Source organism: Myotis lucifugus, unplaced genomic scaffold, assembly GCF_000147115.1.
Source record: "Myotis lucifugus unplaced genomic scaffold, Myoluc2.0 scaffold_64, whole genome shotgun sequence".
Lineage (NCBI taxonomy): Eukaryota > Metazoa > Chordata > Mammalia > Chiroptera > Vespertilionidae > Myotis > Myotis lucifugus.
This window is the reverse complement of record NW_005871112.1, coordinates 758,630-775,190: the sequence shown is the minus strand read 5'-3', so window position 1 is coordinate 775,190 and position 16,561 is coordinate 758,630. Positions and strand designations below refer to the sequence as shown.

At 34.7% G+C, this 16,561-nt stretch overlaps 1 protein-coding gene across 1 annotated transcript in view; it reads right to left on the bottom strand.

Annotated features, from left to right (window-relative positions):
* Positions 1-16,561, bottom strand: part of UGGT2 (UDP-glucose glycoprotein glucosyltransferase 2) — a 159,217-nt gene that overhangs the window by 108,477 nt on the left and 34,179 nt on the right. Inside the window, exons 11-14 of the mRNA XM_023754705.1 lie at positions 13,979-14,078; positions 11,798-11,858; positions 7,346-7,437; positions 2,434-2,584 (exon numbers count right to left, since the gene is read on the bottom strand). Of these exons, the coding sequence (XP_023610473.1) occupies positions 2,434-2,584; positions 7,346-7,437; positions 11,798-11,858; positions 13,979-14,078 (404 nt within the window). The remainder of the gene's footprint in view (positions 1-2,433; positions 2,585-7,345; positions 7,438-11,797; positions 11,859-13,978; positions 14,079-16,561) is intronic.

Sequence of the window (16,561 nt, the reverse complement as noted above, 5' to 3'; positions counted from 1 at the left end):
GTTCACTGCCACTATAATTTGTCCTGGTAGTGCTGAGATGAAAGGAAGAATTTTGGTCTCTGTGGATAAGTCAGTAGTAAGAGTGTCTTGTTTATTTTTCTGATGTAATTCTTGCTAAGATGTGAAGGTAATGGGAACAGTCCTAAAGATCATCACAACCTGGTAGGAATCCCCTATGAATTGGAAATCTCTGTAGACTCACTCAGCAGTGTCTAGTTTAGTTAATTGTTCTATGGGAATCCTAGGCCAGAGGAGGAGAAGGCACCATGCAGAGGGTGTAAATATCTGGTCCCCTACTTAGTTTAAAGTGAGAAATTGGCCTTATGCTTTATGTATCAGTCTCACTAAACTTGATAATGATTGTGGGTAAAGTCACTGTTAATGTGGATCAAAATAGTTGGAGGTATTTGTAAGGTTGGAGTCGCTCAAGGATACAGGCAGACACAGTGAGCAAGAGGGGAGTTTATTAGAGGGAATGGGGATGGAGTCACAACTGGGGACGGTTAGGACTCAGTTTCCACTGTCCTTGGGGTTGAATTTTATGTGCAAAAACAGCAAGGGGAGGAGGCTAGGGGATGTAAGTGTTCTAGTCTGATTAGATGGAGTTCGTTGCCTTTCAGACGGATTAGTGCTGGTTGTTGAGGCTGTGGTCATCATTAACCTGCTATCTTGCTCTAGGTGTGGCTGGCTCCTGTTGTGCTTGATAGGGTGACCGTTGGCTGTTCCACAAAATGAGGCTGGGGCCACTTTTTCATTCAGGACTTTCTAGTCCACCTGAGCCAAAGTCCTCTGTTGACCTGTCATTATTTATTTAAAATGCACACGCCTTGGCTCCACCTCAGAAACTTAGAAGAGGCCCTGATTTAAAACAAGTGTCTGAGGGGATTCTTATCTCAAGTACTAAAGTTAGAAAACTACAGCAATGGACTAATTTAAAGCATGAGTGTTAGGTAGATAAATTGAGGTGATATCCTGATCCATTTTGGAGAACTACTGCAACAATACTGGAAATCACTTGGAATAGGCCCAGAGCAACATAACTGGAAGAGTGGCCTCACAAAGTTGCATGCAGAATAGGCACTGATACTTATGACCTACCTCCATTAGTTCTGTTCGTTATAATTCTTACCTTTATATCTACTGGGCTACCAGGATATTGAATGAAAGATATTATCATTCATAGATTAGAACCTATAAGAATCTCTCTGATACTTAAGGAGCTATATAGGTCAACAGATAAACTCAAGATGGGTCATCTGATCTGTGTAAATCAACATATTAAGAACTATGAAAACTAATCAGAAGCTTCCAGCAGCCTTGTGAATGCTTATTCAAGAAAGATGGTTGAATCTCACTAAGAACAGTGAGATTTGTGGTGTTATAACTTACCCTAGTTCCATCTCCTTTTCCCAAGCTTTGAAAACTACAGCTCACATCCCAGTACCAATATTTGAGGGAGTAGAACACACCTATATAAGATACTCCTTTTCAAAACTCTGAACTCCCAGACAGTAGCACTTTGCATGTACTGTCACACATTGATTTAAGCATGTCCTGTACAACTACACAAGGAGCAGATTCCTGGAAGCTTGCACCTGGTTTCTGCATGTCCTCTCTCCCTCTGCTGATAATACTTTGTACTCTTTTGCTCTAATAAATCATAACCAAGAGTATAACGATTTCTAGGCTTTTTGAATCTTTTTAGCAAATTACCATACTTGATGGTACTCTCAGACTCCTTGGTACAATGTGTATATTAAAAAATTATCTAGGATAGCTAAGGAAAGCTTCTCTCAGGAAGTACTGCTTGGAGTTGAAGTCTGGGGAGAAAAAAAAAGTTGACTGGATAGAGAGGAAAATTTGCTTTCCAAGCATGACAAAAGGGATAGTGGTGAAAAGAATATTTCATAGTTTTAGAAATTAAAGGAAGTAGACCACTTATAGCCTCATAGGCCATACTAAGGACTTTTTTTTATGCTTTAAGCAAAGAAGAGCGATGTGATCAGATTTCAAAAACTTCATCAGCTATACTACACAGACCAGAATTTAGGAGCGCATTGAAAATTGTCTAGGTAAGATTTTCATTATATTTAGGTAGCAATCTTATGTTCCTCAGATGTTAACTGTTATTTTACTGTTGCTATTGTTCATGTGGTAAATTTGTTGTTCTTGTTTGTTTTGTTTTTACCTTTAAAGCTGGAAAGGATACTGAACTAGTGAGCAGGTGCTCTTGTGAGGAAATGCAGAAAATATGGGGAAGGGGAAAGAAGATACGAGAGTAAGAGGGGATGAATCAGTATTTTTACTTCTGAGTTCTGCTACACAACCTCTTTCAAACAGCTTAAACTTATTCTAATGCCTGACAAGATTTGGCTTTATACTAAGTCTTAAATCTACTAAAAGTTTTAAAACAGGAATTACATGAGCACTTACCATTATTGAAGAATGCCTAATATCTAATACATAGTTATTGTCCCAAACATGTGAATTTAATTTTAAAAATTCGCTCATATCTTCTCCGTTTATCCCAAGCTTGTGAAGGCCATTCATCATTTTTCCTTCTAGCTTCAGCATATCCAAAATACTTCACATTTAAATAAAAGAGATAAGTTTTATTTTGATTTTCCAATATTTAAAATAATCCTATCAAGTTTATAGCTTTCTCAAGCACTAGAAACAAGTTTCACTGGTATTTTTATTAATAGCAGGAAAATATATATTTAAATTAAACTCATTAACAAATAAGGCAAATAGTTCTAATTAGTTATCCAGATTAAAGTTATGTTGAGGTTCCTGTTTTTGTTTTTAGTGGATAACAAAATCTAATTAAAAGATAAGACAAGGAACAAGGTATGTTGATTATATTCCTTACCAAAGAAGCAAGAATATGCTCATCCCTGAGCAAGCCCAAAATAAAGAGAAAAATATACTGTTACTCTTTTGACAAATCTACTACAAAAACAAGATCAAACATAACCTAAAATATAAAATTTAGGTATAGAAAAAAAATATATTGCTTTGATAATAACATCTGGTCAAACCAATCAGGATCATAATAAAAATAGAGTATGTCAAGATTTGCTCTGTTATATAGTACTAGTAAAACAGTTGTAGAAAGATGGTTCTACTATGCAGCAAATTTTAAAGCAAAAATAAAACTAAATTATCAAAAAAATTAGTATAAAGCATGGAACTTCACATCTGTTTAGAATACATATTAACATTTCTAATTACACATATAATTTGACAGCTCTTAAACATGATAAAGTATTACTGCTAAAAATAACATCAATAAATAACCATATTGACTTCTCCTTTCAGAAATGAATGGAATCAGAATAAAGCACTAAATGAATTTTAGAATATAGTTTTCAGGGAGAACTATATATATCCACATTTTAAAAAGTAGAGATCTAATATCTAAACTCCTAAAAAAGCTATTTTACAAGCTGTTTTGAAACTGATCTGTATAACTTTAGCTCTGCATGTCTATCTCCTGATAGTTCTGACCGCTGCTTTACAAAGGAAACTTTTTACCCACAAAATAAAATCTATTAGGAGACAAGTGTGATCAAAAGAGCACTAGTTTGTATATCACAAATTACCAATCTAAAAATAAGATTTAGTCTGGGCTGAAACACTACTTCACGTATGGCTTCTTGAAGTTCTTAATTTCTTTAGTCTAAATTTTCTCACTTATAAAATAAAAAAAAATTGGACTGCATTGCCAATGTTCTCTCCATATTAAAAGTTTTATGATGCTTACTGATCAGATACTTTTTTACATAATAGAATTTAAATGTTACCCATGGATTTTGCAGCTATCATATTTGTTACCTCATCCTAGTTTCCAAGGAAAAGCATTAATAGAAAATTAGATAGTTATAAGGTACACTGGAAAAAGCATGAGATTTTGAATCCTGGCACTATTTGCTAGCTGAGTTCCTATCTTTGTATGAGATCTCTCTGAGTCTTTGTTTTCCCATCTATATAGAGAGAATAGTCATAATCACTTTACAGGGTATTAGTATTACATTAATTTACTGCTGGACATACTGTTGCCCTCAACAAGCACTTGTTTCCTCCTTGCTCTTCCTACATCATGAATTCTGTATATTGATTTAAAAAAAAACCCCACACAGGTTCTTTAAATATGCTAGATTTACTTATCAGTAAAACTCTCGATTTCTAAATAATTTATCATGCTTCTCTTTTAAATACTTAGTGACTATCTTTAGATTACTTAGAACCCTTCACTGGCTTCTCAGGCCAAAATTTGAAACTTGGTTCCACATCTGATCTTTACCCACCTAAGTGAGCTCAGTTTCCTCCATCTCCTCCTCACTCCAGTCTGTCCATATTAGATTTTTCATTCTCTCAAATATACCATGCTTGCAGAATCTCCACTCCACATTTGCCTGATTCATCCTTTAAGTCTTAGCTTAAATATCACTTTCATGAAGAAATCTGATACCTACTATCCAAATGTTCCATCAAGAACAAATTAAATCTCTGAAGTTATAGACTCCCAAAGCACTACACTTCATCTTTTATGAACCTTATCACACTATAATTATTTATTATCGGTTATTCCTCTAGACCAGCGGTTCTCAACCTGTGGGTTGCCAACCTGTTGGTCGCGACCCTTTGGGGGTCGATGACCCTTTCACAGGGGTCACCTAAGACCATCGAAAAACACATATATCAGCGGTCTCAACCTGTGGGTCGTGACCCCTTTGGGAGTCAAACGAACCTTTCACAGGGGTCGACCATCGGAAAACACATATATAATTACATATTGTTTTTGTGATTAATCACTATGCTTTAATTATGTTCAATTTGTAACAATGAAAATACATCCTGCATATCAGATATTTACATTACGATTCATAACAGTAGCAAAATTACAGTTATGAAGTAGCAACGAAAATAATTTATTGGTTGGGGGTCACCACAACATGAGGAACTGTATTAAAGGGTCGCGGCATTAGGAAGGTTGAGAACCACTGCTCTAGACTGTGAATTTGACTTAGGCAAGACTTTTATCTTGTTCACCAAATATCAACCTGTTTCTATAGAAAAGTAGGCACTCAGATACTGAGTTGAATTTTAATATTGAATTGATTTTATAATACTGAATCTTAATGTTGCTTGCATTAAAATACATATTTACCAAGAGGCCAAAAGAATTCTGAGCCAGAAAACTTCATTAAGATACAGAAAAATTTACACGAGTGGGGATATCAATACACCTTTGTTACTTCCTTCTTTCAGGATCAGAGGAAGAAGGGGTAGGCCATGGGGCGTAGTGTAAGTTCTCCACAACCCAAAAAGACTATGAGAAAGAGGAGGTAGGAAGGAAGTGCAAAATAATTACTTACCCCCCCCCCCTTTTTTTTACTCCAAATGGACCTCTCTCTAGATCCAGGATATAACTTCAGTAATATGACATTTTTCTTCCTCTCCTCTTTCCTGTATCATTTTCTCCCATTCATTAACCTCTTCACACTGATTTTACCTACAGGTTCTGATCTTTTTCCGGATAACATTTTTAATTATTTATTTTGAAATAAGAATGTCAGAAGATAAAAATATCCTCACATATTTTCTTTTCCTCTAAGGGAATTATCATACCTTCAACTAGTGATCACTTCAATGAGAAACAAAAATGTATCACTCACCCTGCAGCTCACTAATTACCACGTGGAAGAACCAAGGGGTTGTATTTGTTGAATAACCTATGCCAGGGGTGGGCAACCCCTGGCACGCGTGCCAAACATGGCATGCCAGTAACTTTTGCTGGCACGCGAAACCCTCTCTTATAATCTTCCATTTACAATTTTTTTCTTAATATCAACTTTTTTATTTTTCAGATAAATTCAGTGTAGGTGCATCTTAGATAAATAATTTTACATAACAAATTATCTTAAAGACCATAGACATGGATTGACGAGAGAGGGGAAGAGCAATTTCTATGCCTCTGCCTTAACATTCCCTGCCTTCCTAGATCCGACCAGTGTTTTGGTTTCATCCACATACGCTTGTGAATCTTTGTTCTCAGTGATGAATTTTGTTAAGTCTCGCAATAGGAGTAGCCTGACGGATGAAAGTAGTAGCTCGTGCATATCTCTGAAGGTCACGAAATATAAACCTGATGTAAAATCTCTGTCATCAGTGATGCAGCAGCAAAAGTCCCACTGATAATATCAAACCGAGTCATAAAGTTTTCTAGCGGACTATCAGTGTACATGTATACATTAAAAAATAAATGTATTTTTCATCATCATATACTGTGTTTTTGTTGCCTGAATGAATTTTATTATTTCTTCAAGGTTCTTCACATACATACACCTTAAGAGATATCAAGTAGGCGTAACATGTTCTCAAAAAATTAGGGTTGGCACGCAGAAGAATTTTGAGTCTGAGATTTTGCTGGTTTTGGCACGCACTCACAAAATGGTTGCCCACCCCTGACCTATGCCTTTCTAAATGACACATCAAAATGCTCCGGCTATGAAAATTTCCCCATACATTGACATGGAAAACTTTCCACAATCTATGTACCGCTTCCCTGCTTTTTTAAACCTGTTTTCACTGTGCTGAGCACAGATGTACCTTTTGTCCCCCTGAAGTTTATAGGCCAGGAGCTAAAAATTGCTCTATTCTTTTTATGTATCTTAGATTATCATTTTCCCAATATTAGGCCTAAGGATTCAACTAAATAAAGAGAAAAGCACCATTTGAACTACCTACTCTACTTCTCAGTTTTTCCTGTATTTTTCTATATATTTACAAACTGGTAAGAAAATACAATAAATATTTAATTAATTTAAGTTCAATAAAATATATTCAATTGAATTAAAACAATGTCTGAACTAAAGTATTATGCTTGCAAGATTTATTTTATATTCTAAATGTTAATTCTTAAAGTACTTTTATGCTTCTCTTTAAAAATAAAATAAATTCAATGATTTCTCTTCTTTTGACCCATGACTGATTTATGGGCCAGTGGCCATGAAGAATAAAAGACTATCTAATTCTGCCCTAGGGCATTTTTTGAAGAAATTTTTTTTAACCTAAGGGAAAAAAATAGCACCCTGAATTCTATAATTTCAAATTTTCTTCCTGACAGATAAAAGTACAGTTTTCTCAACAATTGTCTCCAAGTTCTCTCCCAGTTCTAACATTCTAAGACACTTAAGAGAGTATTCTACAAAAATAACAGGTGTTTCATACAATTAAAAACAAAAGTGATTATTTGAATTTTGACAAATACTAAATTCAGGACAACATTTACCTTTATATAAACCATAGTTATCGTTTGTATCTATAATTCAATACTTACCTAAAGGGATCAACAGCATCCATGTCAACACGAAGTCCATTTATATACAGACGAGCATCACCTGGCTGAATTTCAAATCTATTATGAAGATCCTTGAAATAGAGCAGAATAATAAATAGCTAACCCAGTGACATAATAATATCGATCTATGTCAGGAGTCTGCAAACAGATAGTAAATGTTTTAGACTTTGCAGGCAGTACTATCTCTGATGCAACCACTCAACTCTGTCCTTGTAGCATGAAAGCAGCCAAAGACAATATATGAAAAAAGGGCCATGACTATGTTCCAATAAAATTTTATTTATAAAAACTGGTGGCAGGTTAGATTTGACTTACAGGTTGGTAGCAGTTTGGCCCCCTGATCTAGTAATGGGCATCTGATGACAGATTTGAGATACAGATACCTGAATATTTTGATTTTTCAGTATGTGATATTAAAGTTCTAATGCTGCAATGATTCCTTGACTCCCATTTTTTATATTGTGAGTGTGTGTATGTGCGCTGACACACTTAAATTTGTTAGTTGGCACATTCCTATTCTTTAATATACCAGGACTCAAAACTTAGGTGTATGTGTAAATATTTGGAGATCACTCTAAATTCATAAAGGTTTCCACTAAAGCAGTGTTTTAATGTTTACTGTCTTTTCTTTTCATTCAATAAATATTTCTCAAGGGCCTACTGCAGGCACTAAGGTAATAATAAAAGTAAAAAAGGTATTGTCCTTGCCAGTACAGAATAGTTATTAAGATCAAGGTGAGGTAGTCAGATCTACTTTAAATCTTAGTCTTGCTACTTACTAGTGGTAAAATTTGTGCAAAGGTACTTAGTTTCCGTAAGTCTCATCTGTAAAATGGAGTATTTACATCTATCTCACTGGTTTGTTATAAGGTTTAAAGGTAATCTATACCTGTGTCCAGTCACATGTACAGTCCTCACAAATAAAGCCTTTATTACTATTGTCAGTGTAGGTAAATTGGTCTAGGAGAAAAAACAATTGTAAAACAGTGCATTTTAAAGAGATTGCATGATAAGTGACCTAATAGAGATTTATATTCATTATTCTAGAAAGACAGATAATGAAATTAACTTGAAGAGATTCAGAGAAGGCTTGACAGAGGTAAATTTTTCTGTATGTTTATCACTCACCATGACAGGTGAGTTACACAGAGAGAAGAGAGGAGGAGCTAGATTTGTAACAGGAGAGAAAATATTTCCACTGGATTTATGCAGAATACTGCCAAGGGATTAAACCCTAACATGTGAAGGTTCATAGGTAAAATATTGATTCGTTTTAGCTCTGTCTTGAGCTCTCCAAAGACTTCATTTGATTTAGGCAACTCAATTATAAGTGGACAGTACACCAAAGCACACAATCTACCCTACATTGCTAATTCCCTCAGGAATATTTAAGCCAAGCACAGTGCCTTGAACAAAGAAGATGCTCAAAAAGGGTAATAAACTGAACTTAATTGCTGAAATATTGTCAGTCTCTTGGAGACTGGTACAGACAAATCCTTTCTCCTTCCCTTCAGAGGTAGCCTAAATCCTGTCAAATAACCCTGAGTGAATGACTTCAGGAAGCCTTTCTCAAATCAAGGGGTAAGAATTCAGTTTCCAGCAATATGATGAACCAGAGATCCTGAAATCCTTCTTCTAAAAGGAAATATAAAAAATGCTACATTAAAATATTAATAATGTCCTCTAAATGAATGGTTCAGCTTTTAAAGTAAAGATTTCACCTATGGGCAGAAAAGTAGTAGAAACACAAGTTCAAGAATGTGAACAGTTTTGGGTCCCTAAAGCTTGGGTTTCTAAAGTCTAGTCTCAAAAGGACAGAAAGCAAAACCTTGGGCTCACTGAGCGCAGACTGTAGGGTTAGAGACAACCTTGTGCACACAAAGAAGCGCTACTCACAGTGAAAAGGTGACCGAGAAAACAAAATGCCCTGCAGAAACAGCACAGAAACTTGTTTTCCTCACCTTGGTTGCAAGGAAGAACAAGTCTTCCATAAGAATTCATTTCTTTGGTTTACCTTAATATGGACTTGAGGCTAGATTTCTCACTATTTTTAAGGTCCAAAAAAATATACACGGACTTTTTATTTAATGTGGAATGAAGTTGAGAGTGCTCTTAGCCTTTGAGCAGAAACAAATGTAAATTCCCATGGAAAAATATGACTTCATTTTTAAAAAAAGAGGGAACAATGGTATTATAACATATCTCTTTAACAACCAATGGAGCTGGGCTATTACCTGAAGCTACAAATTTCCAATTGTTTGGATCTCAGATGACTGGTTGAGCTTTATAATGGTAAATTGGTTTATAAACGATTCTGGAGGACCCCACACGGAAACTGTATGCATTCTAAATTTAAAATGTGAGGTCAAATCGGATATAAATCTTCATATAGGAAGGTGGTGTGTTTTTTTTTCAGGATATTAAAAAAAGATTCTCTAAAAGAATGTTTTACAGAGGAACTTTTGGAGAAGTTATTCTAATCAAGGGAATTTTTTCTAGAACTTTAAAATTCTCATACATTCTAAGTAATCAGTTGACATAATTAGAAGAGGTGTGAACTTCTTTTTGGAATAGGTATACTCCTTTATTTAGGTTCTGTATTTAAGTATCTCATCTGTTGTTTTTTTTATGTAACTATGTAATTAAAACAATGTTTCAAAACTGCTAAAGCAAAATTAAAAAGTTACCAGACTACCTGACCATTTTTTCCCTTCCTTCCAAATAAAAAATATCATGGAACATAACAGCTCTTACAATAAATAAAACACACACATTGGATTAACATTTACTTTAAAATCACCAAAAGCTGAACTCTAAGCAAAATAATAAGAATCATTAACTTCATAGGGAAATTTGCTGTACTTTGGAGTTAATGCTGTTTTCTCCTGAATAAAACCAAACCAACATTCATTTACACAACCTCAGCAGTCATAGTTCCTCAATAATCTTTGCATGAGTGCCAAGTCAAACTATATAAAAACCTATACACAAAGAAACACAAACAAACAAAAACCAAAACTATACACAAAGAATTCTTATGCCCATTTTAGGACTTTCTACCCTGTTCTCCAGCCCCTATCCATGGCCCACAGGGCTATCTGTTTTACTTCCCACCCCCTCCCAAGTTTTTTGTTCATCCTTTTCTAGTGTCCTTTTATGCAAATACGAACACATACAAATATATTTCTTGTTTTCCCTGATGTCTTACACACACAAAAGATAGACTTACCAACAGACTTCACTATCAGACTTTGAATACTGTAAATCTGGTATCTCAATATAACTCTGATCTGTATTTCTCTTATTATGAGTGAAGATAATCTTTTTCCATATTCAAAGACCACTATTATTTCTTTTTTGTGTGTAAACTCTCTGATTACATGTTTTGCAGCAGTTATGTTTTACAGGAATTGTAGTATTGCTGTATATGGATGAGATATAATAGTGACATACTTCCAGGGATGATGTGTATGGTTCCTAGCACCCATGCCCAATGAACTAAGCATCTACTTCTTTACATTGTAGTTGTCACCATCAGGACAGCTGACATTTATTGAGAGCTTACTCTGTCTCAGTGTGGCAGGCACTGCTGGCTGGCTCATTTAGCACCATCTCTAACCTACTCCTCCTCTGCTTGCTTCAATTACTAGAAAAGTAAAAACTGACTTTTCTACCCTCCCTTGCAGCTAGGGAGAGGCACATTACAACATTTTGGCCAATGAGATGAAAGTCAAAATTGGCTTATATGCTTCAGGAAGGCCTTAGTGAGGATGCCTCCTCTGCTTAGAATTCATGTAAGAAGTCTGGAGCTCTGGTAGCCATTTTTGCAACCAGATAAGGGAAAAACTCTGCCTGTGGCCACATACGTAAGACTTCTTTTATCTGAGAAGATTAAACTACTTTTTGGGGCCCTGTGCATCTGGTATTATATTACTTAAAACCAAACGAGTCTTAGGTAATAAAACCAGACAATGTTCTAAGCACTTCACAAGTATTAACACAATTAGGATCAGTTGGGGTCTTAAGGTAATTTAAGAAACTATTTGGAAGAATCTTACCAAATTACCAATCATGTCCTGCACACTATAGGACCACAGCAATGTTCCAGTGGTCTAAACTTGACTTGCTCCTCAAATTTTTAAGCAAAAACTAATTATGAGAAACAATAATGAACTCATATTCTTTATCCTATTAAGAAAACCATACTACATGGACAAAAGATTTGAAGTATAGGGTGAATAAGCAGGTAAGTAAAATATATGTCAGGAACTACTGGCTAGAATTAGTAGACAGTATAAAAATGGAAAAACTTGAACTGTTTTAATAATCAAAAAGTACAAATGAACATTTCTTTTTTGTATGAAAACTGAAAATCCAAAGTCTGAAACAATGATATGACTATAGTAAATTTTTTAAAAAATGAATTCAAACCTGTTGATTTTTCTGTATTTCCTTCTTCATATGTTGATTTATAGAAATTCTGGTCAGAGATCTGGGAAAATAAATACTGTTGTAACTCATTCCTCCTTAAATGTTTAGGACTAATCTATAATTTAAGGTAATATAATACTTTGTGTAAGAAACAAACAACTCTAAAGGCTTCATGACATTTCTATATAGCCTATTAACAAGTGGTACGATGGCTTTCATTTGACAAGGGTATGTGATTCAGATGGAACAGAGACTGTCAAAAGTTCATGTGCACTAACTGAATGCATTAGGTACTGTCAGCCTTGCTTAATTCTAGATACTTATTTTTCAAAAATACTTGATTAAAAATGCTATTTGTGTTGTTTTTTTCACACAAAGAAATTTTGCATGAAATTATCAATGTCATTATGTGTATCAATACAAACAGGTAATTTTCAGAATATCTGCACACAAACAATTTCGATTAATCTGGGATCTTTACCATAAAACATAAGTTATAAAATACTGATAATACTGACTTCACATATTCACTCCTGAATAGCTTATAAAATTTTTTTTTAAGTAGGGCTATTATTTGACTTAACTCCTAAGAATGCTTAGTTATATATCTGTCAATTTTATGCACAGAAAATGATTTAAAATTTAAAAGATAGTAAACACAAAGATCTGCTTTAGGTACAACTCAAGCAGAAAGGTATAACTTAAAACAATCCACAATAAGTGTGCATTATCTCCTAAAAGTTAGTAGCATTTGAGAGAAATTATATAAATTTGATAATGCAAGTTTTTCATTAATTTAGCAAATATTTTATTTCAATAAACATTTACCAATTGTTCACCAAGTGTTTTAGAGTTATGCTCAAGCTTACGATGTAGCCATTAAGCAGTGTTAGCATAGTTTGTAAATATTTTTTTAACAGCCAACTATGAATTAAAACTAGAGTGTAGCAGCTGAACCACGCAATAGTGGTACTTACTGTCAAAAAGCGAATCAACTGTCTTCTTAAAACTAAAATTATTTTAACTTTATTTGTATTTAATCGAGTAATTTCAAAAGCTACTCTTAATTAGGAGCAATGTGGCTAAACATAATATTTATACACACATACATATTTTATGTTTCATAATACTGACTTCTCAAATTTTTGACTGTTTAAATTAAAATTGAGTCATATCAATATATTCATTCTTAATATGGAAATAAAGTGACAAACCTGTGTATTTTCAGGGTACCATGAAAAGGTTCTTGGTATCTTGTGGCCAACTATGTACTCTTTATTTATCTTACCAAGGTAAAGAATGTCTAGATAACATTCAGTAAATTGTACTGTGGATACATGTACAAAAGAGTGTTTAAGACAGACAGAAGCCTAGCAAGCATCCACTGCTTAAGAAGGGATGCTGAGAGCCCAAGGATTCCTCTATTGTTTCACTTGTCACATGTTGTATGCATTCAATATAAGCTAACTTACTTTATATTTTACTGGTTGCCTGTAATTTTATATTCTGTCATTCCAGATCCAAATACAAATGCACCAAAGTCCTGTGATTTTGTCAATCCTTACAATACCTGGAAACCTGAATTATTTATATTGTTACCTTCAGATATGCCAATGTATTATCTACTGAACTGAAAGATGTGTAAAATGTAACAGTAATATTTCCAGAAGCTGTTCAATTAGATATCCTATTGGCAAAAGTATTCCAGAAGCTATTCCATAAAATTAAGACCTTACTACTTATTTGGAATCTGAAATGGCAAGAAGATTTGGCTATACTTTGGGCACAGATTTATTTAGAATAATACTTTTCAACATCCTCCATGGTGAATAGAAAAAAAAAATTCCCTTTTTATTTACTGCTTAAACAAACTTTTTCTTGGATTGTCATGTCTCACTGCTTATATTTAAATATATGTATGTCTAATAAATTATTTTTTCCTTTCTATTTGCCTCTAATTCAAGAGTTCTATTTTGCAGTACATACACACATGCATGTACAAGCCAATATTCTGCTCCAGTAAGAAACAACAACATACATAATACAGAAAGGTCCTGATTTCATAAACACTATTTATACTAGAATTAACTGACATTATGTTAAATGAAACCAGCTATTTTCATAAATTTTGTTTAATGGAAAGAATTCTGGTCATAATCAAACTAATAAACTTTACTATACCTGGCTTTTATGGGGAAGTTCTGTGAAATGTCTTTCATTAACTTTAAGGCATCATAAACTGGAGTGGCCATTATTTGAGAAGCTGCTTGAAAACTAAGATCTAGAAGGGAAAAAGAACATTAAAAAATTTGGCATAATGCCATACCTTTATAGACATTTCCATGTAATGTAAGTAATTTATTTACTCAACCCTTCTGACCATATATTCTTATATAGACATTAGAAGCCCGGTGCACAAAATTCGTGCGCGCGCGTGTGTGTGTGTGTGTGTGTGTGTGTGTGTGTGTGTGTGTGTGTCCCTCAGCCCAGCCTGAACCCTCTGCCATCTGGGACCCACAGGGATTAGGCCTAAACTGGCAGCCAGACATCCCTCTCACAATCCGGGACCGTTGGCTCCTAACTGCTTCTGCCTGCCTGATCACCCCCTAACCACTCCCCTGACAGCCTGATCGACGCCTAACTGTTCCCCTGCCGGCCAATTGCCCCTAACTGCCCTCCTCTGCTGGCCTGGTCGCCCCTAACTGCCCTCCCCTGCTGGCCTGGTCACCCCCAACTGCCCTCCCCTGCAGGCCTTGTCCCCCCAACTGCCCTCCTTTGCAGGCCTTGTCCCCCCCAACTGCCCTCCCCTGCAGGCCTTGTCCCCCCCAATTGCCCTCCCCTGCAGGCCTGATCGCCCACCACTGCCCTCCCCTGCAGGCCATCTTGTGTCCAATGGGGGAGGCCATCTTGTGTGTTGGAGTGATGGTCAATTTGCATATTACCACTTTATTAGATAAGATGAAGACACCCTTATATTTAGCATTTTTCAAAACTTTTAAATGGAAAGATATCACTTATTTCCTATTAAGGTAAACTTTACACTTTTATAAATCAGTAATTATCACTTAATACTTAATATTTGTTTTCCACAAATTATAGTATAACTTCAAAAAGACATATGAAAAGAAATGTGGATGCAAAGCAAATTTTTTTCTATATTTAGGTTAAATAGGCAAGAAAAGGCTTTGATAAAAAAGAATAACAAGAGGAAGGGAAAAAAAGAGAACCAATTCTGAAAAGAACTTTTAGAAGGACTCAATGTCTTTAACTCAGTAAATATGAAAACAACTTTTAGAAGGACCCAATGTATTTAACTCAGGACATACTCTTTCAGTATTGTCCTACTTTTATACTACAATAAAAATAAAATACTAAACTTAGCATTATTGTACTTGAAATGACAGTTCTATGGAAGAAAAAATGTTGTGGCTTACTATAGGCAGTCTCCAATATGCCAGAAGCAAAGTAGAATTTAAATATTTTCACACAAAAAAAGTACCTTATAGATAAGTGCTCCACAAATACTGATGAATGAATGAGTGAATGAACAGTAAAATAACAAATAAGACCCTTTATGTTATGTCTCTTATTATTCTATTACTATTAAAGGCATTTATAAGCAACATAATTTTTAACTGGTGTGCATACATTTAGGAATATATGCTTTTTTAGTGAGAAACCTTAAGAGTCATTACTTACATGATTGATATGATATAACAACCAATAGAAGAGTATTTCTTTTGAGGGAAATATATGATCAATGATGTTGCCTAACAGCATTTGGCTACACAATGTTATACTAAAAAACAGTACAATATAGTGGTAAAGGAAGAATTTAGGCTCTAAAATGAGATAGACCTGCTTGTTTTAGGTATTTTTGATACATGCTTAATTATTTTGTGTGTCCATTTCTTGAAGTTTCCTCATCTGGGAGAGTGGGATATCTATATTACATGAATTTAAAAAAATTAGGATAATGCATATAAAGAGCCCATTACTATGCCAAACACATAGTATTGGCTAATATTTTTATCATCATCAATCACCATCATTAATTACTATGAGCATGGACAACTATCTTTTACTCAGGTTGATAGCATAACTAGTCTTCTAAAACTTCTTATAACATGAGTGTAATTCCCTTTCACATGATCAATTTTCTACATGTAATTTATTTGAAAGCCCCTGAAAATTCACTTATGAAATCAGAGTGCAAATAACAAGAATTTAAATAACAGATTCTATTAACATTTTTGCTTTTGTCTAAATTGTTCCATACCTAGATGATTCATAAATTGCTATTTAACACCTACACTTTGACTCTAAAATCCAGACCCCTATTTTAAATACCTTCTTGGTTTTATCACTTGGAAATTTCAACAGCAGCATGTTGAAATTATGATAGTCCCGCTTCATCTTTGCCCAAACCTGGTACTCTTTAGTCTTCTATTTTCAGCAAATACCACCACAAAATTGTCCCTCCAGTTGGGCAAACCATGAATATAGCTGTTGTTCTTGATATTTCCTTCTCCCTCCCATTTCACATCCAACCTATCACAAAGATCTTTTGTATTTTCTCTAAATAACCCACCCTCAAATTTATTCCAAACCCTCCTCAAATTTCAATTCAATCATCACTCTGGAGAAAGCCTCCTCTTTCGGTTCCCCCTTCCCTAGCCCCACCACACCAATTCAGATCTTCTTGGCATATACCCTTCATAATCTATGTATCTTGACTTAGCAGCACTTAAAATGGTACTTTCT